General features: G+C 38.4%; 2 protein-coding genes across 4 annotated transcripts in view; one reads left to right on the plus strand and one right to left on the minus strand.

Moving 5' to 3' along the window:
- KLHL3 (kelch like family member 3) overlaps positions 1-27,409 on the minus strand; it is a 270,492-nt gene that overhangs the window by 163,789 nt on the left and 79,294 nt on the right. The gene's annotated exons all lie outside the window — the stretch shown is intronic.
- Positions 25,406-26,484, plus strand: LOC745902 (putative neuropeptide Y receptor type 6). The gene is given in 3 exon segments (XM_063810719.1): positions 25,406-25,679; positions 25,682-26,065; positions 26,068-26,484. Coding segments are annotated over 3 exon segments (864 nt in total). The 5' UTR covers positions 25,406-25,507; the 3' UTR covers positions 26,376-26,484.

The raw sequence follows: 27,409 nt of genomic DNA on the forward strand, positions 1-27,409 counted from the left end.
AATACCAACTATGCTAGCATAACATACATGAAGTACCCAAGAACTGTGAAAGTTGTCAGAATCAAATGAAGTCACATGTGTTAAAGCCTCTGTCAAGAGCCAGGGAAGCCCATGAAAAGAGGGTTCTCACACACAGCGCCTGATAACAAGAACTATTACAAAAGACCCTGAAAAAAACCACAACTTTGCACAAAGGCCATCACAATCTTATACACAAAAAAATACTTTTGTGAGGACATCTGCCCAGCAACTGCCTGTGCAACCTTTGACTAGTACCACCCTTGTTATTGATCCTTGTAGCCAAGAACAATTGTCTCGGGCAGCTCAGCAAGGCCACTGTGGCCCGACTGCCAGATTTCTCCTCTCTGAGCAGGGCATCTCTGAAAAAAAGGCAGCATCCCAAGTCAGGGACTTATAGATAAAACCAGCATCTCCCTGGGACAGAGCACCTGGGGGAAGAGGTGGCTGTGGGCGCAGCCTCAGCAAACTTAAATGTCCCTGCCTGATGGCTCTGAAGAGAGCAGCAGACCTCCCAGCACAGCGTTTGAGCTCTGCTAAGGGTCAGACTGCCTCCTCAAGTGGGTCCCTGACACCCGTGTATCCTGACTGGGAGATACCTCCCAGTAGGGGCCGACAGACACCTCATACAGGAGAGCTCTGGCTGGCAACTGGCAGGTGCCCCTCTGGGAAGAAGCTTCCAGAGGAAAGAACAGGCAGCAATCTTTGCTGTTCTGCAGCCTCTGCTGGTGATAGCCAGGCAAACAAGGTCTGGAGTGGACTTCCAGCAAACTCTAGCAGACCTGCAACAGAGGGGCCTGACTGTTAGAAGAAAAATTAACAAACAGAAAGGAAGAGCACGTCCACTCAGAGACCCCATCCAAAGGTCACCAACATCAAAGACCAAAGTTAGATAAATCCACAAAGATGGGGAAAAAACAGCATAAAAAGGCTGAAAATTCCAAAAACCAGAACAACTCTTCTCCTCCCAAGGATCACAACTCCTCACCAGCAAGGGAAGAAAACTGGACAGAGAAAAGAGTTCGACGAATTCACAGAAGTAGGCTTCAGAAAGTGGGTAATAACAAACTCCTCTGAGCTAAAGGAGCATGTTCTAACCCAGTGCAAGGAAGCTAAGAACCTTGAAAAAAGGTTAGAGGAATTGCTAACTAGAATAAACAGCTTAGAGAAGAACATGAATTACCTGATGTAGCTGAAAAACACAGCCCGAGAACTTCGTGAAGCCTACACAAGTATCAACAGCCCAATCAATCAAGGAAGAAAGGATATCGGAGATTAAAGATCAACTTAATGAAATAAAGTGAGAAGACAAGATTAGAGAAAAAAGAATAAAAAGGAACAAACAAAGCCTCCAAGAAACATGGGACTACGTGAAAAGACCAAATCTACATTTGATTGGTGTACCTGAAAGTGACAGGGAGAATGGAACCAAGTTGGAAAACACTCTGCAGGATATTATCCAGGAGAATTTCCCCAACCTAGCAAGATAGGCCAGCATTCAAATTCAGGAAATAGAGAGAATACCACAAAGATACTCCTCGAGAAGAGCAACCCCAAGACACATAATCGTCAGATTCACCAAGGTTGAAATGAAGGAAAAAATGTTAAGGGCAGCCAGAGAGAAAGGTCAGTTTACCCACAAAGGGAAGCCCATCAGACTAACAGCGGATCTCTCTACAGAAACCCTACAAGCCGGAAGAGAGTGGAGGCCAATATTCAACATTCTTGAAGAAAAGAAATTTCAAACCAGAATTTCATATCCAGCCAAACTAAGCTTCGTAAGCAAAGGAGAAATGAAATCCTTTACAGACAAGCAAATGCTGAGAGATTTTGTCACCACCAGGCCTGCCTTACAAGAGCTTCTGAAGGAAGCACTAAACACGGAAAGGAACAACTGGTACCAGCCACTGCAAAAACATACCAAATCGTAAAGACCATCAACACTATGAAGAAACTGCATCAACTAACGGGCAAAATAACCAGCTAGCATGATAATGACCAGATCAAATTTACACATAACAATATTAACCTTAAATGTAAACATGCTAAATGACCCAATTAAAAGACACAGACTGGCAAACTGGATAAAGAGTCAAGACCCATTCGTGTGCTGTATTCAGGAGACTCATCTAACATGCAAAGACACACATAGGCTCAAAATAAAGGGATGGAGGAATATTTATCAAGAAAATGGAAAGAAAAAAAAGCAGGAGTTGCAATTCTAATCTCTGATAAAACAGACTTTAAACCAACAAAGATCGAAAGAGACAAAGAAGGGCATTACATAACGGTAAAGGGATCAATGCAACAAGAGCTAACTATCCTAAATATATATGCACCCAATACAGGAGCACCCAGATTCACAAAGCAAGTTCTTAGAGTCCTACAAAGAGATTTGGACTCCCACACAATAACGGTGGGAGACTTTAAGACCCCACTGTCAATATTAGACAGATCAACGAGACAGAAAATTAACAAGGATATTCAGGACTTGAACTCAGCTCTGGACCAAGCAGACCTAATAGACATCTAAAGAACTCTCTACCCCAAATGAACAGAATATACATTCTTCTCAGCACCTCATTGCACTTATTCTAAAATTGACCACATAATTGGAAGTAAAACACTCCTCAGCAAATGCAAAATAACAGAAATCATAATGAACAGTCTCTCAGACCACAGTGCAATCAAATTAGAACTCAGGATTAAGAAACTCACTCAAAACCGCACAGCCACATGGAAACTGAACACCCTGCTCCTGAATGACTACTGGGTAAATAACAAAATGAAGGAAGAAATAAAGATGTTCTTTGAAATCAATAAGAACAAAGACACAACGTCCCAGAATCTCTGGGACACATTTAAAGCAGTGTGTAGAGGGAAATTTACAGCACTATATGCCCACAAGAGAAAGCAGGAAAGGTCTAAAATCAACACCCTAACATCAAAATTAAAAGAACTACAGAAGTAAGAGCAAACACATTCAAAAGCTAGCAGAAGACAAGAAATAACTAAGATCAGAGCTGAACTAAAGGAGATAGAGACATGAAAAACCCTTCAAAAAATCAATGAATCCAGGGGCTGGATTTTTGAAAAGATTAGCAAAATAGACTGCTGGCCAGACTAATAAAGAAGAAAAGAGAGAGGAATCAAATAGACACAATAAAAAATGATATAGGCAATATCACTACTGATCCCACAGAAATACAAACTACCATCAGTGAATACTATAAACACCTCTACACAAATAAACTAGAAAATCTAGAAGAAATGGATAAATTTCCGGACACATACACCCTCCCAAGTCTAAACCAGGAAAAAGTCGAATCCCTGAATAGACCAATAACAAGTTCTGAAATTGAGGCAGTAATTAATAGCCTACCAACCAAAAAAAAGTCCAGGACCAAACGGATTCACAGCCGAATTCTATCAGAGGAACAAAGAGGAGCTGGTACCATTCCTACTGAAACTATTCCAAACAACAGAAAAAGAGGCAATCCTCCCCCTAACTCATTTTATGTGGCCAGCATCACCCTGATACAAAAACCTGGCAGAGACACAACAAAAAAAGAAAATTTCAGGCCAATATCCCTGATGAACATCGACACGAAAAATCCTCAATAAAATACTGGCAAACCAAATCCAGGAGCACATCAAAAAGCTTATCCACCACAATCCAGTCAGCTTCATACCTGGGATGCAAGGCTGGTTCAACATACACAAATCAGTGAACGTAATCCATCACATAAACAGAATCAGTGACAAAAACCACATGATTATCTCAACAGATGCAGAAAAAGCCTTTGACAAAATTCAACACCCCTTCATGCTAAAAACTCTCAATATGAAACTAGGTATCAATGGAACGTATCTCAAAATAATAAGAGCTATTTATGACAAACCCACAGCCAATATCATACTGAATGGGCAAAAACTGGAAGCATTCCCTTTGAAAACTGGCACAAGACATGGATGCCCTCTCTCACCACTCCTATTCAACATAGTATTGGAAGTTCTGGCCAGGGCAATCAGGCAAGAGAAAGAAATAAAGAGTATTTAAATAGGAAAAGAGGAAGTCAAATTGTCTCTGTTTACAGATGACATGATTGTATATTTAGACATGGATGAAACTGGAAACCATCATTCTCAGTAAACTATCGCAAGAACAAAAAACCAAACACCGCATATTCTCACTCATAGGTGGGAATTGAACAATGAGATCACATGGACACAGGAAGGGGAATATCACACTCTGGGGACTGTGGTGGGGAGGGGGGAGGGGGGAGGGATAGCATTGGGAGATATACCTAATGCTAGATGACGAGTTAGTGGGTGCAGCGCACCAGCATGGCACATGTATACATATGTAACTAACCTGCACAACGTGCACATGTACCCTAAAACTTAAAGTATAATTAAAAAAAAAAAAAAAAGAAAGAAAACCCCATCGTCTCAGCCCAAAATCTCCTTAAGCTGATAAGCAACTTCAGCAAAGTCTCCAGATACAAAATCAATGTGCAAAAATCACAAGCATTCCTATACACTAATAATAGACAAACAGAGAGCCAAATCATGAGTGAACTCCCATTCACAATTGCTACTAAGAGAATAAAATACCTAAGAATACAACTTATGAGGGATGTGAAGGACCTCTTCAAGGAGAACTACAAACCACTGCTCAAAGAAATAAGAGAGGACACAAACAAATGGAAAAATATTCCATGCTCATGGATAGGAAGAATCAATATTGTGGAAATGGCCATACTGCCCAAAGTAATTTACAGATTCAATGCTATCCCCATCAAGCTACCACTGACTTTCTTCACAGAATTGGAAAAAACTACTTTAAACTTCATATGGAACTAAAGGAGAGCCTGCATAGCCAAGACTATCCTAAGCAAAAAGAACAAAGCTGGAGGAATCACGCTACCTGACTTCAAACTATACTACAAGGCTACAGTAACCAAAACAGCATGGTGCTGGTACCAAAACAGATATATAGACCAATGGAACACAACAGAGGCCCCAGAAGTAACACCACACATCTACAACTATCTGACCTTTAGCAAACCTGACAAAAACAAGCAATGGGGAAAGGATTCCCTATTTAATAAGTGGTGTTGGGAAAACTGGCCAGCCATATGCAGAAAACTGAAACTGGACCCCTTCCTTACATCTTATACAAAAATTAACTCAAGATGGATTAAAGACTTAAATGTGTAAGACCTAAAACCATAAAAACCCTAGAAGAAAAGCTAGGCAATACCATTCAGGACACAGGCATGGGCAAAGACTTCATGTCTAAAGCACCAAAAGCAGTGGCAACAAAAGCCAAAATAGACAAATGGGATCTAATTAAACTAAAGAGCTTCTGCACAGCAAAAGAAACTATCATCAGAGTGAACAGGCAACCTACAGAATGGGAGAAAATTTTTGCAGTCTATCCATCTGAAAAAGGGCTAATATCTGGAATCTACAAAGAACTTAAACAAATTTACAAGAAAAAAACAACCCCATCAAAAAGTGGGCAAATGATATGAACATGCACTTCTCAAAAGAAGACATTTATGCAGCCAACAAACATATGAAAAAATGCTCATCATCACTCGCCATTAGAGAAATGCAAATCAAAACCACAATGATTTACCATATCACGTCAGTTAGAATGGCAATCATTAAAAAGTCAGGAAACCACAGATGCTGGAGAGGATGCAGAGAAATAGGAATGTTTTCACATTGTTGGTGGGAGTGTAAATTAGTTCAACCATTGTGGAAGACAGTGTGGGGATTCCTCAAGGATCTAGAACTAGAAATCCCATTTGACCCAACAATCCCATTACTGGGTATATACCCAAAGGATTAGAAATCATGCTACTATATAGACACCTACATGCACACCTATGTTTATTGCGGCACTATTCACAATAGCAAAGACTTGGAACCAACCCAAATGTCCATCAATGATAGACTGGATTAAGAAAAAGTGACACATATACATCATGGAATACTATGCAGCCATAAAAAAGGATGAATTCATGTTCTTTGCAGGGACATGGATGAAGCTGGAAACCATCATTCTCAGCAAACTATCACAAGGACAGAAAACCAAACACCACATGTTCTCACTCATAGGTGGGAACTGAACAACGAGAACACTTAGACACAGGGCGGAGAACATCCACACACTGGGGCCTGTCAGGGGGTGGTGGGCTGGGGGAGGGATAGCATTAGGAGGAATACCTAATGTAAATGATGAGTTGATGCGTGCAGCAAACCAACATAGCACATGTAACAAACCTGCATGTTGTGCACATGTACCCTAGAACTTAAAGTATAATTTTAAAAAATTTTAAAATCACATTGAGTACACCCCCGTGACATAAAAAAATGAACAATTATCTCAAAACAATTATGTAATCTTCCTCATTTTTCCTTTAAAAACCTTTATCTTCCTTTACCTCCCTGAATATGCACAGTTTACTGTGAGACATGTATTCCCATTGCTACGCCTATTCCCAAATAAACATTTTTCTTTTAGATAATCTCCCTCTGTTTGTTATTTAGGTTGACAAAATAAATCTTTTAAAACTACAGACATGCCGATCTTTACATATAAATTATAAACTTTATTGAGAGAATTTAGAGAGGACCTAAGTACATGGAGAGATATACTATATCTGCGGAATTTGGACAACTCAACATTGGAAACATTTCGGCTCTCCTAAAGTGAGTGTCAGAGTCAATGCAATCCCAATAAAAATCATTAGCCATTTATTTGTAGAACTTGAGAAGCTGATTCTAAAATTTATAAGGAAATGCAAAGGATTGAGAGTAGCTATGACATTTGTAGTAGTCTGTTTTCTGTTGCTTATAACAGAATACCTGAAACTAGGTAATTTGTAATGAAAGGGAATTTATTTATCAGAGTTATAGAGGCTGAGAAGTCCAAGGCTGAGAGGTCACATCTGGTGAGAGCCTTATTGCTGGTGGGGACCGTGTGCAGAGTCCCAAGGTGGCACAGGGTTATCACAAGGTGAGGGGACTCACCATGCTAATACGCTACCATGCTAGTTCAGGTCTCTTCTCCTCTTCTTATAAAGTCACCAGTTCCCATCCCATGATAACTCATTATTCCATTAATCCATGAATGGATTAACTCATTCATGAAGGCAAATCCCTCATGATCCAATAACTTCTTAAAGGTCTCATCTCCCAATGTTGCCTCATTTGGGGTTAAATTTCAACCTGTGTTTTGAAGGGGACAAATATTCAAACCATAGCACTTGGTTTTTCTTGGAGAAGAAAAACAAGCTAGGAAGACTCAGTCTATGATATCAAGGTTAATAAAGTATATTAATTATTATAGTGAGATACTGATGCAAGGGTGGGCAAAAAGACAAGCAGAACAAAACAGCCAGCCAGAAATAGACTTATACACATTGTTTTAGTCAGTTCAGACGGCTGTAACAAAGTACCACAGGCTGGGTGGCTTATAAACAATAGAAATGTACTTCATACAGTTTTGGAGGCTGGAAATTTAAAATCAGAGTGCCGGCTTGGTGAGGCACTCTTCCAGGTGAGGGCCTCTCCTGGTGAGGGCTCTCTTGCAGGTTGCAGTCCACCAGCTTCTCACACGAGGAAAGACAGCTCTCTAGCTCTCTGGCCCCTTCTTTATTTTTTATTATTATTTTTATTTTTTTGTAGAGACAGGATCTTGCTATGTTGCCTAGGCTTGTCTAGAACTCTTGGCTCACTGGAGCCAAGTGATCCTCCCACCTCAACCTCCCAAAGCACTAAGATTATACAGGCATGAGCCACCATGCCCAGCCTTGGCCTCTTCTTACAAGGGCACTAATCCCATTCATTGATGAGGGCTTCACGCCCATGACCTAATTACTTTCCAAAGGCCCCGTCTCCAAATACCACCACACTGGGAATAGGGTTTCAACACAGGAGTTTTGAGGGAATACAAACATTCAGTCCACTGCACATACACAGATGCTTGATAAATGACAGAGATGGCATGGTGAAGTAGTAGGGGCAAGGACTGTCTTTTTGATAAATGGTAGTAGGACAATCAAATATCTGTGAGAATGAAATGAAGTTATATTTCTAGCTGGTACTAAACCAAAAAGTCAACTTCAAATAGATTATAAACCTAAATGTAAGAATAAAAACTGAAAGCTTTTAGAGGATTATATAAGAGAAAATCTCATGATCTCAGGATAAAGAATTTCCTAAGAAGCAGAAAGCACTACATTAATGTTTGTTGAAGATAATGAACTGAGTCACAAAATGTCACTGAAGTAAAAGGTTAGAGGTGCACACCCAAATGGAATGAAATTTCACAAAGTAGAAAAGAAGTCATCAAAATGGCAAGAGAAAGCCAGAAATAAAGACAATTATTGTCATTTACAGTAGTTGTCTCTATAAAACTGTCATGAACACTGCACTAGCAAATACTGAAGCTCTGATCCTAGGGGAAATATAGGGCCAGGTTCCTGGTAAGCCTCTGGTCACATGTTCATCAACCAATCAATACATAACTTGTTTTATAAGTGTTTCTGCTTAATGATATTTTATTTAATATACTCATGGCAACAGCACTATAACTCATGATTGAACAAAGTTTATCTAACACATATGTTTTCTCCATAAGATACATCACAGCCTTCTTCCATTTAAGAACACTAGAAAGCACTTCAGTACTACACTTGGGGGCCATTTAAACAGTGAAATCACCAACAAAAAGCACAAACAGGTTAAAAAAAAAAAGCACTAAATCAACCACAAAAAGACAACTGTTTATAGTGTGAGAACTGAAGTAAGAAGACAATGTTGCCTTGTTCAACCTCAATTGGGAACGAGTCATCAGGTGACTTAAATTTTGAACCACTCTGCACATGTCCACAAATGACCATGCAAGTCCTGAGTACTGATTTTGGAGTTACAAATAAATTTTAGTGAGTAGGTGAATTTGTAAATACAGAATCCTTGAATGAGGCTCAACTGAATAGATATACAGTAGTCCCTCGCTCTGGGGTTTTGCTTTCCATGATTTCAGTTACCTGGGATCAACCATGGTACAAAAATGTTAAACAGAAAATCTAAGAAATATACAATTTGTAAGTTTTAAATTGTCATTCCAAGTAGCATAATGAAATTTCTCACCGTCCTGCTCTGTCCCGCCTAGGGTATGAATCACCGCTTTGTCCAGTATATCCATGCTGCATATGCAACCCATCCATTATGGTCCAGAAAAAAAACACTGTGTACACAGGCTTCAGCACTATCCACAATTTCAGGCATCCACTGGGGATCTTGGAACGTATCCCTCAATGATAAGGGAGGACTACTATATTCAGTCCTGTGAGGCCTGGACTGTGAGAGAAGGCACATTTTCAGTTAAGTCAGCAAAGGAATCAGGGTCCTCAGAGAACGACCATGTGATGCTCTGAACAAAATGGGCAAGAGGGTACTGGAGGGGAACAGTGCCTGAATGGGCTTACATTTTGAGGAACAGCCAAAGATGACAGGGATGAAAGAACTTGATACAATCAACTGACCTCAACATTCCAAATGAAATCCTAGCAAAAGTTATTTCAATGGTTTTTATGCTTTGACTTATTTGTCTGCCATGGCATCATAGCATACTGATCAGGTCTGGATATGAAGATGTGTCAGGCATGCTCAAACATCAGTACACCCCAGACTGTTACTTCCTTAAGAAATGAGTGTGGGCTAATATTTAACAGTGTACCCCAGACTGTTACTTCCTAGAAATGAGTGTCGGCTAATATTTAACCACAAAAGTCATTGTTTATAATGTGGTATTTACAATGGGACTGGAGAACTAGAAACAATCTATGTCCATCAGTGGGAAACTTGTTAAACTATGTTCTACCAAAAAAAATGGATTTTTATTATAAAAGCAGTAGCATTTTTGAAATATCTTCTAATTTATGTTGCCAATTCCCACTCCTACCTCTACCTTACCCCTTTAAACTTAACCAGCCATCATCAAAGAGCGTTAAGAGAAGGTGGGGTCCTATAATAACATAGATATAAAAGTAAGCACTGTCAAAAATAAAGTATTTATTTTAGCTGCCATTTAACAATCAAGCTACAGAGTTCTTCCTGTCTTCTATTAAAACTTCTCCTTAAAACTAACATTGGGAAGGACTTAATAGATGTGGGGAAGGGGAGAGATATGACAGAAAACTGGAGAGGCAGATATCATATAAGACTTCATAAGGAATAGTAGATAATTTGGATTTTACCACAACTGCAATTAGATACTGTCAACAAGCTTTAGGTGAAGAAAAAGCAACATGATCTCATTTTTTTTTTTTTCAAAATCTACTCTGACGCAGTGTGGAGAAATGATTGGAAGGAGGTAAAAGAAAACGTGGAGAGACAAGTAACTACACCATTGCTTTAGTCCAGGTAAGAAATGATGGTGGCTTAAACTAGGATGACTAGAATGGCAATGGAGTTTGAAAAAGGATGAATTTAAGACACATTTTAAAGCAGATAATCCTTTAAAATGCTAAAATTCAGGTATTACAGTGACAACATTAAGATTATTTTTCCCCTCATGGTATTTCCCAACTTTTTGTTAAACAATAGTACTTACATCTAAAATTTTTAAAACATCACTTACTTTAAAATAATTAAACTCTAAAGCAAGCAAATAAGATACTTGTAAGCAAATCCAGGTCTAATATTTGCAAGGTCCACAGCCAGAGTATAAATGAAAGCCCATAGTATATCTCTAAAAATGTAAAAGTTATAAAACAATCTGTTAAATAAAATGTTTAATTCATGTGCCTTGATGAAAATTTTAAAATATGTATAAAAGCATGATTTTTTTTTTTTTTTTTTTTGAGACAGGGTCTCACTGTCACCCAGGCTGGAGTGCAGTGGTACAATCATGGCTCACTGTGGCCTTGACTTCCTGGACTCAAGGGATCCTCCCACCTCAGCCTCCTGAGTAGCTGAGACTACAGGCACATGCCAATCACGCCTGGCTAAGTTTTTGTGGTTGGTTTTTGTTTGTTTGTTTGTTTTTTGTAGAGACAGAATTTTGTTATGCTGCCCATGCTTGAACTCCTGGCCTCAAGCCATCCTCCTACCTTGTCCTCCCAAAGTGCTGGGATTATAGGTGTGAGCCACCATGCCTAACCTAGTTGTGATTTTTGTATGACTAAAAGTTGACAGAATATCCAAGACAACTGAATTTAAGCATTATTGTACATGTCTGGATATAATGTTGATGAGCTGGCAGTGTCTAGATAAAAATAAGATAAAGACATACATAATTTTTAAATTACAATATAGTCCATACAATTTATCTTTCTACCTTAATTTTATCAAATCACTTAATCAGGTTTTCTCATAATTTGTGTCATATTGCCAGTAAGTATCCAAAGGATTAAAAATAAATTCAATTTATTTAGAGCATAAAAAATGTTTAATAATAACATATTGGATACTTGAAAATTGCCAAGACAGTAGATTTTAAAAGTTCTCATCACAAAAAGATGATAAGGATGTAAGGTGATGGATATGTTAATTAGCTTGATTTAATCATTCCACATGTATACATATATCAAAACGTCATAGTGTACACTATAAATACATATAATTTTCATGTCAATTAAAAAATAAACATTGATATAAGAAAAAAGTGTTTAAAATTTAAAGTTCACCAAAATTTATATTAAATGTGAAAAATTAAAAATTAAAAGTTTCATACTGGTTTTCAAATGTTATCATCTTTTTTCTATTTTGAGACAGAGTCTCACTCTGTTGCCCAGGCTGCAGTGGTGCAAACTCAGCTCACTGCAACCTCTGCCTCCCAGGTTCAAGCGATTCTCATGCATCAGCCTCCCAAGTAGCTGGGACTACAGGCAGCACCACCACACACCAGCTAAATACAAAAATTTGTATTTTTTGTAGAGACAAGGTTTCACCATGTTGGCCAGACTGGTCTTGAACTCCTGGGCTCTGCCTCAGCCTTCTTTTTTTTTTTTTTTTTTTTTTTTTTTTTTTGAGAAAAGATTGATGTAATTTTTTCCTTTTTGAGTTCCAACCCCAAAAATATTCCAGGAAAAGACAGGGGGAGACTGGACTGGTTCTTCTTCAATGGGCTTTTGCCATCAAGGAGGACAGTGGACTTGCCCTACATCCAGGCTACCCCCAGCCCACTTCTGCCCTGCTTAGCCAGGGGACAGGGGGGTGGGGTGGGGATGTGGGCGGGGGAGAGGGGCGGGGGGCGGGGCAGGGAGACAGTATAGGTGGCAGGGGTAGCCGGGAGGGAGAGGCCAGGGCAGTGATGCTTTCAGGTAAGAATTTGGGCTGAGGCTGGGGGGATGGAGGAAGAGCTGCCCATGTGCAGTTACCATTGCTCAGTGACAGAGCCTCAAAGCTTGGCCAGGGCTGAAGGTACCACATGGGTGTGGGTGAGGCAGGCTAAGTGGGATGGCTGCAGTGCCCAGCTATCATATGTTATCTTTTTTCTAAAATATTCAAAATTATGTATAAAAATTCAAAGACAAAATACAAATTATAATTAACAATTACCAAATTTTAAGTAAATTTATTATAATAAAGTTTAAACTTTAATGTGATTTTTTAAAAAACTAAGTCCTATTATGTATTTTTACAAAAACAGAACTACTCACAATTCTAGAGTTCAAGGCTCATCCACGGCCAATGTCCAGAATATCAGGACCTTCATATATAAAATTTAAGAGTAATATGAGTTGTTTAACATTGCAAAATATTCCTCAACTGCCATGAGCCACTGTTACAAATATCATCCTAATTTATATCTCCAGAACTACATACTGGAATACAAAGAGAAACAAGAAAATGGATGCTCAGCAGCCCTGGGAAATGATACCTCAATGTGCAAGAATCTACTCCATTTGTGCTAATTAATTTGTCTTTTCCCTCACCTACGAACTTCTGTCACTCAAATCCTCCCCATACTCCAAAGCAGTGTCCATAACCAGCATCAACAGCCCATAACCTTCACGACATTCACACAGAATCACTTTTTGCTTCAATGGCACACGGGAAGAGATGGAGGAAAGTGTTATCTGGAGCCTGAATGGTGTTAGTCACTACAGTGGACATTTGGATTACAAATCGTACTATGCCACTTAGTGCTGGATCTTAAATGACACTTATGTTTTAAACATTTGTGATATGTGCATCCTTTAAGTATAAGATCCAAAGTAGGGGCCCCTGTCGCCCAGGTCTTAAGGTGATACTCTAAACTTTAGGGAATATTTCATCCAGGATCTACTGAAATCTAAGAAAAAAAAATTTGAGCAGATTGATAACAGCTTTTCTTTTTTAAATGTATATAATGAGAGAGCTGTTAACAAAGTCAAAAGAGTTATTGACAGAAGTAAAGATGGCTGTAGTGGGGGAGAAAAAAAAACAGGAAACCTTTCTCTACCAAGTTTCTGCAATAATTGACTAATTATAACATGGATGACTGGGAGTTTAGAACCTACTACTCGTATTTTTCAACCTTAACTTTCCCTAATATGGTAAAAACATGGGTTCAGAAAATCATCTCATGTCTTAATTCAAGCTTACAAAGGTATATCAGATTAAAGGCAATAAAACGTATTTTATAACTAAAAATAAAACACACGATATAATGAGAGAGCAGAAATCAATGGTACAAGGGCTCTGGAGAGATAAGAAAAGTCAGATGCTCAGTTCTTTCTTTGGATACTTTTATCAACCAAACTGCCTGCTGTATAAGATTACTGGCCTATAAATTAACTTTTGCAATTAAAGCAGTGAATTTTAACTTGAGGCAAACAGAACCCTATTGTTCACTAAGTTTTATCACCAACGATTACAGGACAGAGAGATCTATATCTCCAACACTGCATGCTTAAAAAGAAATAAAACTTGTTTTTCAATTATGAAAGTAATATATGTTCATTATAAAAAACTTGAAAAACTACAAAAGTATAAAACAGTATAAAGTATGAAAGTCACCCATAATCCTAACCCTAAACTATTAACATTGTTATATTTCCCTTATTGTGTATACTGCTCTGCATATTTGAGATCATACTGTGAATCATGATTTTATACCATCCATTTTTCATTTAACTTTATATCATAAACATTTCTCATATTTTATTATTTCTAAATATCATTTGCAAGGGCTGCATAAGTCATGTGCAGACTTAGAGTACCCTCTAATTTGCTTAACCATTCCCCTAATGTTGGAGGTTTAGGATGATCTTTGGTTTCTTACTACTATAATCACACTGTGATGAATATCTTTATTTATAAATCTTTATCTGCATTTCCTAGTATTTCCTTAGGGTACAACTAGACTATGGAAACCAAGGAAATAAGTATTTTTTAAATATCTTGAATGTTTGTCCCCAGTTTTTTCTAATAAGGTATCCTACATTATATGTCCACCAATAATGTATAAGGTGCCCTTTTCACCCTCCATTATCAATATATCGGGTATTCATGACTTTTTTCCAGTATTTGATTAACTGATAAATGAAAATAATTCATTGCTGTTTTGTTTTCTATTTCTCTGACTACTAGTGAAACAGAACCTTTTTTTGCAAATATTTGTTAAGTCTTTATTTGCCCTTCTGTTAATTGTCCATACATACTAACAGATACTAATCTATTTTCTTGGTGATTCATATATATGCTTCATAAAGAAAAATACTGTCTTTTGCATCATATTTCTTATAATTATTTCCATTTTTGTGTCTTAACTTATATATTGATTTTTTTCAAGAAAGTTTAAAAAATTTTTAAATAGGCATCTCAACTTTTCCCCTTGTATTTTATTTTGAGTTTAAGCTTATTCATTTATTCATTCATTCAACAAATATTCACCAAAGACTTGCTATGTGCCAGAAACTATGCAGGAACACTAAAGATACAGCAGTAAATAAGACGTATTTTTAGCCTTCAAAGAGTTTCCATTTGGCCAGGCAAGATGGCTCATACGCCTGTAATGCCAGTGCCTCAGGAGGCCAATTTGGGAGGACTGCTTGAGACCAAGAGTTTGAGACCAGCCTGGCCAACATGGCAAGAACCTCCCTCCACAAATAAAAATTTAAAAATGAAATAGGCAAGATGGTGCATGCCAGTAGTCCCAGCTACTCAGGAGGCTGAGGCAGGAGGATCACTTGACCCCAAAAGTGCAGTGGCATGATCTTGGCTCACTGCAACCTCCGCCTCCCGAGTTCAAGCAATTCTCCTGCCTCAGCCTCCTGAGTAGCTGGGAGTATAGGCACATACCACTATACCTGGTTAATTTTTGTATTTTTTGTAGAGATGAAGTTTTACCATGTTGGCCAGGTTGGTCTTAAACTCGGGACCTCAGGTGATCCGCCCTCCTCAGCCTCCCAAAGTGCTGGGATTACAGGTGTGAGCCACCTATTTTCTGTATTTTCTTATATTGTCTACTAATTTTTTTTGAGTCTGTTTTCTCAAATTCTTTCACCTGGAATTTATTCTAGTGTATAGTACGAAACTAAATTAATATTTTTTCTAAGCAGCTAGTTAACTATTCCAGCAACAGTTACTTAATAATTCTTTCCTTCCCTAGAAATCCTTACTGCTGGCTGGGAACAGTGGCTCACGCCTGTAATCCCAGCATTTTGGGAGGCAGAAGTGGGCAGATCACTTGAGGCCAGGAGTTCGAGACCAGCCTGGGCAGCATGGAAAAACCCCATCTCTACAAAAAATACAAAAATTAGCTGGGTGTGGTGGCACATATCTGTAGTCCCAGCTACTCAGGAGGCTGAGGCAGGAGAACTGCTTGAACCCAGGAGGCAGAGGTTGCAGTGAGCTGAGATCACACCACTGCACTCCAGCCTGAGTGACAGAGTGAGACCCCATCTCAAAAAAAAAAAAAAAAAAGCAATCCTTACTGCTTTCACTAACATATATTAACACGTTATATATACCAGGGTCTATTTCTGTCTATTCCATTCCTTGATCTGTCTGCTAATTCTTGGCCCAGCATTACGTTGATTTAATTATTCACACTTTATAATATTTTAAAATATTTGGTGGTGTTAATCATGCTTTTCATTTTAATTATTCCATTTTTCAAAGCTATTTTCACTTACAAATACTTTATAAGTAATTTTTTATAACCTCTCTTGGGATTTTCATTGAAATTGAATTATATCTACAATTTAACTTGGGAAGAAACAAAATCTTTATAATATTCGGTCTTTCCATCCAAACATTCCTTTTTTCCATTTAATCTTTCTTGAAGGCATTAATGTATTCCTGGTGATTCTGGAGAAAACAGAAGTATTAATCAGTAGGCTTCCCTTTATATATATACCTTAATTCCTAAGCACACCCAACCTTGATGACAAAGAAGTGTCTTTGAAAAGGAAAAAAAATAAATGGACATTGTGTGTTAGCCCCTCATCGTTTGTTTACATCAGATTATAATAGCTCTCTATGTGTACCTAGGTGAGCAAAAATGTTAACAACAGTGGACCCTTCACCTCAGAACACAGATTTACACCAAACATCCCCTTAAAAGTTTTTTTAAAAATGACTCTGGTTTTGTCATTTCTCAATTTCCCACACTCATTACAGACTTTCTTTAGAATAATAAACAATAAACTCTGTTATTAACTCAAATTTTATGTTTCTACTAAGCGAAATTCTAAACAACAGCAACAGTAATAACTACTATCTATTGAATATCTACTATGTTCTATCATTAATCTTCAAAATAATCCTGCAGGATAGGTGGCTATATTCACCTTATAGGAAAGGAATCAAAAGCTTAGAGAGCAGAGGAGCAAATCCTTCCCTGCTCCGCGTTCAGCCACCCCAGCGATGCTTTATGCTTGTTTTTATTATTTGTAACACTTTGGGGAGTTATTAAAGGAAGATCTATTGCTTCCTCCTTTTGGGGTAGAACTGGATGGCAAAAAATAAAATACAATAAAAATAAAAGCTTAGGGAGAAGTTCAAGATCACCCAGCTAGGTAATGCTGGAGAATCCAAATTCAGACCTAGCTCTCTCCCACTCAAGCTGACTCTCAAAATCATCATCATCACAGATAACTAAAATGATCTCTTAATATCCACCAAACCTGTGGCACCACTAGCTTTTGCCAATACTCTATATATGGAAAAGGTACTTCAATAGCCCTACAATCTTCCAAAGTTTGCTACTCTCTGTATTTTAAATACAAACAGGTAAATAAGTAATGGGACATTGCTAAAAGTTGACTGGGGAAAGAAATACAAGCCACTGAACTGCTTTGATAGTATCTGCTCTTCAGGTTCTTACAGAGGAGGAGATTGGCTTCACGTCCATAGTACACATCCCACTCCTACTCTACCGGCAAGTCCCCCCAGCCAGTGACCCAGCAGGATTCTATAAAACACAGACACACAATGTCAATGTTGTTGACTGCCTGGAAATTTTGAGTTTCTTTAGGGTAGTTTGATGTATTTGGGTAGGGAAACAGGATTGAATCACACAGCCTGGCCCTAAAATGTAGGGTTCTATCACTGAGTCCTTGGCTTAGGAAATGTAGTATTTGAAAATGTTGTGTGCTCATCCACTAGACCATGCCACAAATATTTTCAACCATACTCAATCTTCTACAACCTTGTTTTCTAAAGTCTTCAAACACTCACTATAAGGAAATATTTCTTATATTTAATATAAATCTTACTTTTTGAGTCTTTTATAAATGAGAAGTAGGCCCCTTCTTGTAATAATTTTTCAAATACAGGAAAAGCGCTTTTTAGTCCCCACTTTCATCTATAGTCTATAAGCAGCTCAGCTGTTGTCAGCTCCAAAGTAGTTGATAAAAATCTTATATTTATAATACATACTTGCTCAGAAACTTGGCGTTAATTTCAATTTCAAAAGTATCTTCATTAATCTTATAAATTACTGCAAAATCTGGAATAGCACCATCTCTTTTTTTAAACTTTTAAGTTCAGGGGTGCAAGTGCAGGTTTGTTACATAGGTAAACTGGTGTCATGGGCGTTTGTTGTACAGATTATTTCATCACCCAGATATTAAGCCTAGTACCCATTAGTTATTTTTCCTGATCCTGTCCCTCCTCCTACCCACTACCCTCTGAAAGGCCCCAGTGTGTGCTGCTGCCCTCTATGTGTCCATCTCTTAACTAACAGTAAATGCTCTAAGAACAACCATTAATGTTTACTAATAATTTTCCAGGAATATTTAAGTTAAATGTCTGATTTTGGCCATGCTAATTTAAAAATATATATATATATATATATATACACACATATATATATGCCAGAAAATGCCACAGATTTTCAAGATGCACTCTTATTATCATCTCTACAAGATGACTGAAAGTGACATTTTGAAAATATCTTTTAAACAGCTCCACCTCATGTCACTGCTGCTGAGATTTCTGACTCCTCCCTTCTGGCTCTTCAGTGACCTTCAGTGCCCACTGGATTCCAAAGCTCAATCCTCTGTGCAATGATTCCAACTCCAGGGATCAGTGTCTGAAGTGAAGCTACAGATTGTCTGGTGGATAAATAATCCAAGAAGGAACGGGGGATGTTATGACTTTTTGAGAGAAGGCTAACATGTCATCCTTGACAGATAAACTTTAAAAAATTATAATAATGGAAATGAAGAAAGAAAACAACAGAAGATGAGAATAGCAAAAGAGCTAGAAATTTCCGACAGGTAAGAAAATGGGAAACAAACCTCTAAAATGCTTAAGAAAAATATTGCAAATGTGTTTATCCAATGTGTATTTCATGTTAGAATAATCCAGTTTTAAAAAGTAAATGAAGATCATTAAAAATTGGAAATATAGTGCTTTTAGGCTAAATTGTACTAGATGCCTTTTTACATATATGATTTGAAAAACAACCCTACAGTTTCAGAATGCACTACTGTAAGAAAATTATAAAAAGAAACCACCAAAAGCTAGTATTGGCACAATGGGGTTTTAATTACTTTATCTTTTAGTAAATAATCTTAAAAATCTGGTATACTTATTTTCATTGGCAGAGTTGAGATCTCCTTTCTTAATGCACTCAATGTTTTATTATTTTAAAGAACTGAAAACCCCCACATTCCTAAAATGATAAGTTCGGTTATTAACCTTCAAAGAAAATAAAAGTCAATTCAGACAAGCTGTGTTGGCTTGTTTTTAAAACAGTAGCTTTGAGAAGCATATATATTTTCCACTACCACTTTATATGGGTTCAGGCAATGGACAAATTCAAGGAAAGAAAACATATAAACCATTTTCAGCAGAGAAAACCAAAGTACATGTAATAAAAGAATGGTTGGGTCTAATGTAATCCTCAAGTCTTAAAAGACAGCACACACTTCTGCAACAGATAGATATGAAATTTGATTTTTGGAATGGGTGAACAGTTGAATAACTTAAGGAGGTTTGCATGATGTTGAATAACCAGGCCAATTATACTTTTTTAATAATGCTGTAAGAGATTAGGCATTTGTTTCTTGATGCTTAGTGCAGTTACTTAATTTAGTACTTTGTTCTTAGGGTAAGCTCTAAGATGTACCTTTACAGAGATTCTAGTCTATTTGTTTTCATGGAACACAAATGATTTATTTGACTGATCTTTTAAAAAATGAAATGACCAAATAAACTAGAAATATTGCTTTGTATACGATTTAGGAAGTAGACATCTGTTCCTGGCTCTGCAGCTAACTACACAACCATGAGTCAGTCACTGGATCTTAGTTTCCATGTTTGTAAATCAGAAATAAAGTATCATTCCTATCTAGAGTACAGGGCTGCTGTAGAGATCAAGTAAGATAGCAAGCCTTGTCAGCACATGAATTATTGATGAATTAATTAATGAACAATGCAGTACTTTAAAAATCATTAAGCCCTGAAGACTATGAGACGTTATCTGCATCAGCACAATCACAGAATCTGTATTCTTAGAGATTTAAGAAAAAGGAGAGAGAATTCTATGGGAGATGCTCACAGTGTGGTCCTACCCCATTTTGGGCTCCTTACATATATACTTGGGGGTTGGGAGATGTACAAAACTTTACCCAAAGCCACAAACTCTCTGAAGTTACATAACAGAATTTTGTTCATATAGAACGAATAGAAAATGTTCTACTTCTTTGCTTTTAAAATTAAGAACAGGAAATACAGAACTTGATATAAGAAATATAAAACAGGAGGCAATAGAAAATTGTGGAAAGAACACAGAACTCTCTGGAAGCCAGAAGACTTGGGCTCTGGTCCCTGTTCTTCTAATATTTAACTGCAATGCTGCAATATCTGTCAAATGAAAGGAATATATTAGAGGACCTTTATAGTCTTTCAGATCAAAGCACCATAGCCCCAAATGAAATAGAACAAATAATGTAAAATATAATTTTTCTATGCCATGGACAATTAAGGGAAAGGGGGAAAACAAGAGTAAAGAATAAGACAGATGGACAGAAAGAGAGGAAGAGAGTAAATGGTAAGGAAAAAAACAGACAGACCAAAAGGCAGACACACACAAACTCTACCCCCAGCTCTCTCCCCCTCAAAAAAAGAATTTTATGAATAAAGAGACAGAAGAAAGATACACACTAACAAAATGACATTCAGATGCAGAAATAAACATGTACATAAAAACTTTGGTGGAATTATGCTCTTATTTTGTTCATCTTGAAACTTTTAAACACAAAACTACCCAAAAAATTTAACATAATGTTGTACTTTTATGTTAAAAGGCATAAACTGAATCAGTTCAAGGCAGGTGCCTCATGAGCTAGATACAATCAAGTTGAAGGTTTAGGATTAACTGCTGCCATATGCTACTGATATTTTTTAGTAAAATGTCACTTGATAATTTGAGATCTCACTTCCATGGGTCAATTCCAACCAAACAAGCCAAAGATGAACTCTCCTAAAATAGAAATGAATCCCAAGAATTTTTTTATGAACAAGGCTTAGTATTATTTTGCTTCCAGATAGGCAGGATTTAAATATTTTAACTTAATAGTTACCAGTTACATAAATCCCACATTGCCATTTAAAGCCCATATTTGGCCATTTTCCTATTTAATCTTCTCTGTATTGTGTAGAGGGTACTAGATAATGTAACTCCAGCACTCTCCTTTGATTCCCTCCTAAGATGAGGCCCTTCAGATCTATAGGCTTTTCTGAGCTCCAAGCTGAGATAGGAATTTATAGACTGGGGAGCTAATTTGTACTTTGCTACTAATCAGAATACAGGAGAGCAGAAGAATTGCCACCCAGTTTCAAGCCTGCTGTTGCAGGATTTTGAGTAATCCCCATTCACTATGAAGTCAGCCCAGATTGACAAGAATAGGCAACACAAGAGCTCTCGATGTTTATTCTCATCTTTATCTGCTAGGAATCCTGCAAAATTATATGAGTTTTCACATCTGTAAAGAGAAAACCTGCAGGATTCATAGGAAGCTTTTCTTTCTTGTAGATAATAAGAGCTTGGAAGAAAAAACACACAAGACTTTTCTGGTTTTGTTTGGTTTTAGCTAACTCCTTGGACTTTTCTGTACTTTGGTTTTTTCCTCTATGAAATGGAACTATAACAATCCCACTCCTCCCTAACACAACTGGTGATGGAGAAATAAATAGCATAGCAGATATGAAAGCACTCATAGCTCTTTGGAGGATGAGGATTAGATCAGTTCAGTCCAAGTGTCTGAGACATGCAACAAGAATAACAACAACAATAATGAGCACTTGGGTTTGAACAGTGTTTAACAGTTTATACAATTTTTTTTAATTTTTAAAAAACTTTTAAGTTCAGGGGCACATGTGCAGGTTTGTTATATAGGTAACTTGCATGTTGGTTGGGCACGGTGGCTCACGGCTATACTCCCAGCACTTTGGGAGTCCAAGGTGGGCAGATCATGAGGTCAGGAGATCGAGACCATCCTGGCCAACATGGTGAAACCCCTGTCTCTACTAAAATACAAAAAAAAATTAGCCAGGTGTGGTGGTGTGTGCCTGTAGTCCCAGCTATGCAGGAGGCTGAGGCAGGGGAATCACTTGAACCCAGGAGGCAGAGGTTGCAGTGAGCCAAGACTGCACCACTGCACTCCAGCCTGGCGACAGAGCAAGACTCTGTCTCAGAAAAAAAAAAAAAAGTAAATTGCATGTCATGGGAGTTTGGTGTATGGATTATTTCATCACCCAGGTAACAAGGATACTACCCGATAGGTCGTTTTTCAATCCTCTTAAAATGTTTTAAATATATTATTTCATTGGCCTTTATAACAAGGTATGAAGTAGGGAGGCTATTTTTTATTTCATTTGACAGATAAAGAAATTGAGGCCAAGAGGAGAGTGCCTTGCCCCAGATCAAACAGCTAGTAAACAACAGGACATGTCTCCTGACACAAAACCTAGTGCTCATTCTAGTTTACTCAACTACATATGCAGTTAATGCCTATTTCCTTTCATTCCTATCCTCCTTTAAGTGAGGCTTGCTTGGTAGGAGGCCTCTAATTAGCAATCAAAGCTTTCTGTCTCTCATGTATAGTTCTAATCTATCAACTGTATAGAGAGCTTAAATTTTACTTGAAATTCTCCTTCAGCCAATATCTGTGAACTCTGGGTCTCATGAGTCATCCAGGCCTTTAACTTTCCTTTTGAATACCATTATTTATAAATTTTGCTATTTCTCTTATTACCACATAGCACGTGTTAAAGCAAACTAAATATAGCCTGAGAACGACTCTGTACTTCTACATTTGAGTCCCTGTGGATGAACTGTAACCTAGCTTAATAGGCAGACAACATTGAAAACCTAACCTAGGAGTATGCACCTGTAACAATAGCTGAGTCTTAGCCAATCCCAGCGGCCATACTTCAACCACTCATAGACTGCTAAGCATTCAAACTATGTTCAAAGAAGGTAAACGTCAACCTGTAATCAATCTAGCTGTTTCTGTACCTCACCTCCAATTTCTGGACATCACTTCCCTTTTTTTGATCTATAAATTTGTTCTGACCACGAGGCATCCCTGGAGTCTCTCTGAATCTGCTGTAATTCTGGAGGCTGCCTGATTCACAAATCGTTCATTGCTCAATTAAACTCCTTCAAATTTAATTCAGCTTAAGTTTTTCTTTTAACACGTCTAAGCCACAGATCAGTTCCTTGGATCCTCCCTCCTCGGCCTCCCGAGTAGCTAGGACTACAGGTGTACACCACCACGCCCAGTTCATCTGTGGTATTTTTATGCTGTTCCTCATTGTGTTATCCATTGTTGAAACCATGACAGACCTAACTATTCTTAAGGTGATTTCTTTCCAGTAAGAAACTGCTAAGCCTTAGATCTCAGAGAGAACGTGAGAAGAGGCCATCATAATTTCAAACAGCAAACAAAATTGCATTCCCTTTCATTCCTATTGCTCAGTTCCCTTTATCAATGTTATTTATGTTGTTTTCTTCAAACTACTAAAGAATAAACCAAGATGAGGAGTACCCCCCCACCTCCGCCTTTGCTGTCTTTCAATGTTTTCTCTTTGGGCCAGAAATCCCAGCACTTTGAATGGCAGGGAATCCTTCAAGCCTGTTGTACATCCCGGTATGAATAATTCTACTGAATATAACCACCCTAAACTATGCTGAGCCATAGAACCAGAGCCTGCCTTTCCTCTAGAAGTTAGAAGAAGAAAGGATCTGGAGGAAGGAAGAATTGGAGGAATGCTTTTTAAATGAAGTTAATTCTGGGTAATAGCTCACTAGACGCTGGCTGCCTTCCTTGCCTTGATCTCCAAAATCCGCAATGTACCCCAAAACTGCCTATGGCTTCAATCCCAGAGAGTGGAAGAAGTGAAAAGAGGAGAAGGCATATGCTATTCCATAGCAGATATGTTCTGTAATTCTGGCCCCCAAACTAAAGGCTGTAGACTGGCTCTGGGCAGTAGAGCTGACAAATTTTATTCAACATACATATACTGAGTACCTACTATGTGCTCTATGTTGGGGCTGAGGGACAAATTTAGATGTGTGTTCTCACTTAATCTTCACAACTACTCAGATAGATAGATATTATTTATCCCCATTTTACAAATAAGAAAACAGAGGAGGAAGGGTAACTGACCTACAACAAAGTCAGACAAATACCAAGAAGTGATGCTCCAACTGGAACCTGTCTTAGTCCATGTGTGATGCTTTAACAAAATAACACAGACAAAATATCACAAGGTTATAAACAATAGAAATTTATTTCTCACAGTTTTGGAGGCTAGGAAGTCCAAGATCAAGGCACGAAAAGGTTCAGTGTCTGGTAAGGGCTCTTCTCTTCCAGAATGGCACCTTGTTGCTGTGTACTTGCACAGCAGAAGGGACAGAAGAGGCAAACTCACTTAGGGTCTCCTTATAAAAGGAGTGAGTTTGCCCTTATAAAGCCCTTTTATGAGGCCCTAATCCATTCATGAGGGCAGAGCCCTCATGGCCTAGTCACCTCCTAAAAGCCCTACCTCTTAATACTGTTGCATTGGGGATTAAGTTTCAACATGAATTTTGGAGGGAACACAAACATTCAAACAAACCATAACAGAACCCAACTTCAAACACAGTACTCAGGCCTCCACAGCACAATCCCTATCCTCCTGACTTTTTATAGTCCATTGAAGCAAGTGTGTGCATACTCAGGTGACCCTAAAAAAATACAGAAGTTGGCCGGGCATGGTGGCTCACGCCTGTAATCCCAGCACTTTGGGAGGCCGAGGTGGGCAGATCACGAGGTCAGGAGATCGAGACCATCCTGGCTAACATGGTGAAACCCCGTCTCTACTACAGATACAAAAAATACAAAAAATTAGCTGGGCATAGTGGCACACACCTGTAGTCCCAGTCTCCTGCAGTCCCTGTCTCCTGCCTCCGGAGGCTAAGGCAGGAGAATCGCTTGAACCTGGGAGGTGGAGGTTGCAGTGAGCAAAGATCACACCACTGCACTCTAGCCTGGGTGACAGAGCGAGACTCCATCTCAAAAAAAAAAAAAAAAAACAGAACTTGATAGGGATAGAAACACATTTGGCTGCTTCTATAGTTAACAAGATGCTGTTACATTCCTTGCCTCACTAGCTCTAAAGACTATACTAGCGGGACAAAGAAAGCACCTGAGATGAGCTGAGAGGAGGGTAAAGGTACACAGAGATCCCCTGGATATTTCTTCTATGTCCTCTCAGGGGCTTTGCTACCGCTAGAGAATTATCCATATTAAGAACTTGCATTGATATTCTGGGTTCTGTTTCATTTTTTAGGGTCTCAAGAGCACGCTCAAGTCATTCACATGTTTCCATCAAATACAGACACAGATCAGGGAAGATTAAACCCTACTAATTTCTCGTCAGATGCCTCAGAACAAGGTGCCTTCCAAGAACTAATGGCCAAAATATCCACCCACAACACAAATAAGCTTAGAAAATCTCTTCTTACAATCCTGACACAATGGAAGTTTCCCTAAACCACCCAGCATCTAATACAACCAGCACAAAGAACAACAACTCGGCATTTTTTTACTTTGAGTCCTGTCAACCCCCTTCTCCAGCTTTACTCCTATTATTCATAGCCTATACTGTGGTCTTAATTGTGGGCCTTTTTGGAAACCTCTCTCTCATCATCACCATAAGAAGCAGAGAAAAGCTCAGAATTTCACCAGCATACTGATTGCCAATCTCTCCCTCTCTGATACCTTGGTGTGTGTCATGTGCATCCATTTTACTATCATCTACACTCTGATGGACCACTGGATATTTGGGGATACCATGTGCAGACTCACATCCTATGTGCAGAGTGTCTCAATCTCTGTGTCCATATTCTCACTTGTATTCACTGCTGTCGAAAGATATCAGCTAATTGTGAACCCCCGTGGCTGGAAGCCCAGTGTGACTCATGCCTACTGGAGCATCACACTGATTTGGCTGTTTTCCCTTCTGCTGTCTATTCCCTTCTTCCTGTCCTACCACCTCACTGATGAGCCCTTCCGCAACCTCTCTCTCCCCACTGACTCTACACCCACCAGGTGGCCTGTGTGGAGAACTGGCCCTCCAAAAAGGACCAGCTGCTCTTCACCACCTCCCCTTTTCTGCTGCAGTATTTTGTTCCTCTAGGCTTCATCCTCATCTGCTACTTGAAGATTGTTATCTGCCTCCGCAGGAGAAATGCAAAGGTAGATAAGAAGAAGGAAAATGAGGGCCGGCTCAATGAGAACAAGAGGATCAACACAATGTTGATTTCCATCGTGGTGACCTTTGGAGCCTGCTGGCTGCCTCGAATATCTTCAATGTCATCTTTGACTGGTATCATGAGGTGCTGATGAGCTGCCACCACGACCTGGTATTTGTAGTTTGCCACTTGGTTGCTATGGTTTCCACATGTATAAACCCTCTCTTTTATGGCTTTCTCAACAAAAATTTCCAAAAGGACCTGGTAGTGCTTATTCACCACTGCTGGTGCTTCACACCTCAGGAAAGATATAAAAATATTGCCATCTCCACTATGCACACAGACTCCAAGAGGTCTTTAAGATTGGGTCGTATAACAACAGGTATATGAAAATTGATAATGCTGAAGCTCTTCTTGAATGGGAGCTGGACAGGTAATGGTGGGAATAGGGCAAGATGCAGAAAGAAGAAACCAGAACCAAAAATAGCAACTTTATATCCACTTTTCCTTTAGGCTAAGACTGCCTGTCTCATATGTCTATCCAACACACCCTCCAACATACACGAACACACATACCACCCCTTTTCTCTTAAGAAAATAACGCTAATAATTCAAACAACCTGCCCGCCATCATTTGTGGCAAAGAATGACAATGAGAAAGCAGAGAGAGAGGCAAACAGCAGTGATGGCTGGGGAACAATGTTCACAGATACTTTTATTCAATGGAATATCTACAAAAGTTATGACTAATGATATGCCTAGTAAAAACACTGCTATACCTCCTTAGCACTGAAGCAAGTCTATTCTCAGATATGAAAACTGTAACTTTCAATCATATAACTATTCAATTAATTAGCCAAGTCAGAAAATCCCCCCTTATAATTCATTAATTAATTAACAAACTAAGTTTGGACTAAAGTTGAAGGGCTGGTTTTAACTTAACATTTAAACGAAGTGTTGTAATTACAATTAATTCCCATGCTTGAATCATATCTCCAGTTTATGATAACAGTACATTTTATTCACTAACAACGCTATTAGAACTGGCCACAAATTCTTTAGCATAGCAATTATGCTAGAAATTGCTCTAACAAACTTATTAATGGCCAATGTAGATACAGCTTTCCTCACAAAGTGGCTTTTAATCCCTAATTCTTTATGTATATTAAAAAGAGGTCATTATGA

This window comes from Pan troglodytes, chromosome 4 (genome assembly GCF_028858775.2).
Source record: "Pan troglodytes isolate AG18354 chromosome 4, NHGRI_mPanTro3-v2.0_pri, whole genome shotgun sequence".
Classification (NCBI taxonomy): domain Eukaryota; kingdom Metazoa; phylum Chordata; class Mammalia; order Primates; family Hominidae; genus Pan; species Pan troglodytes.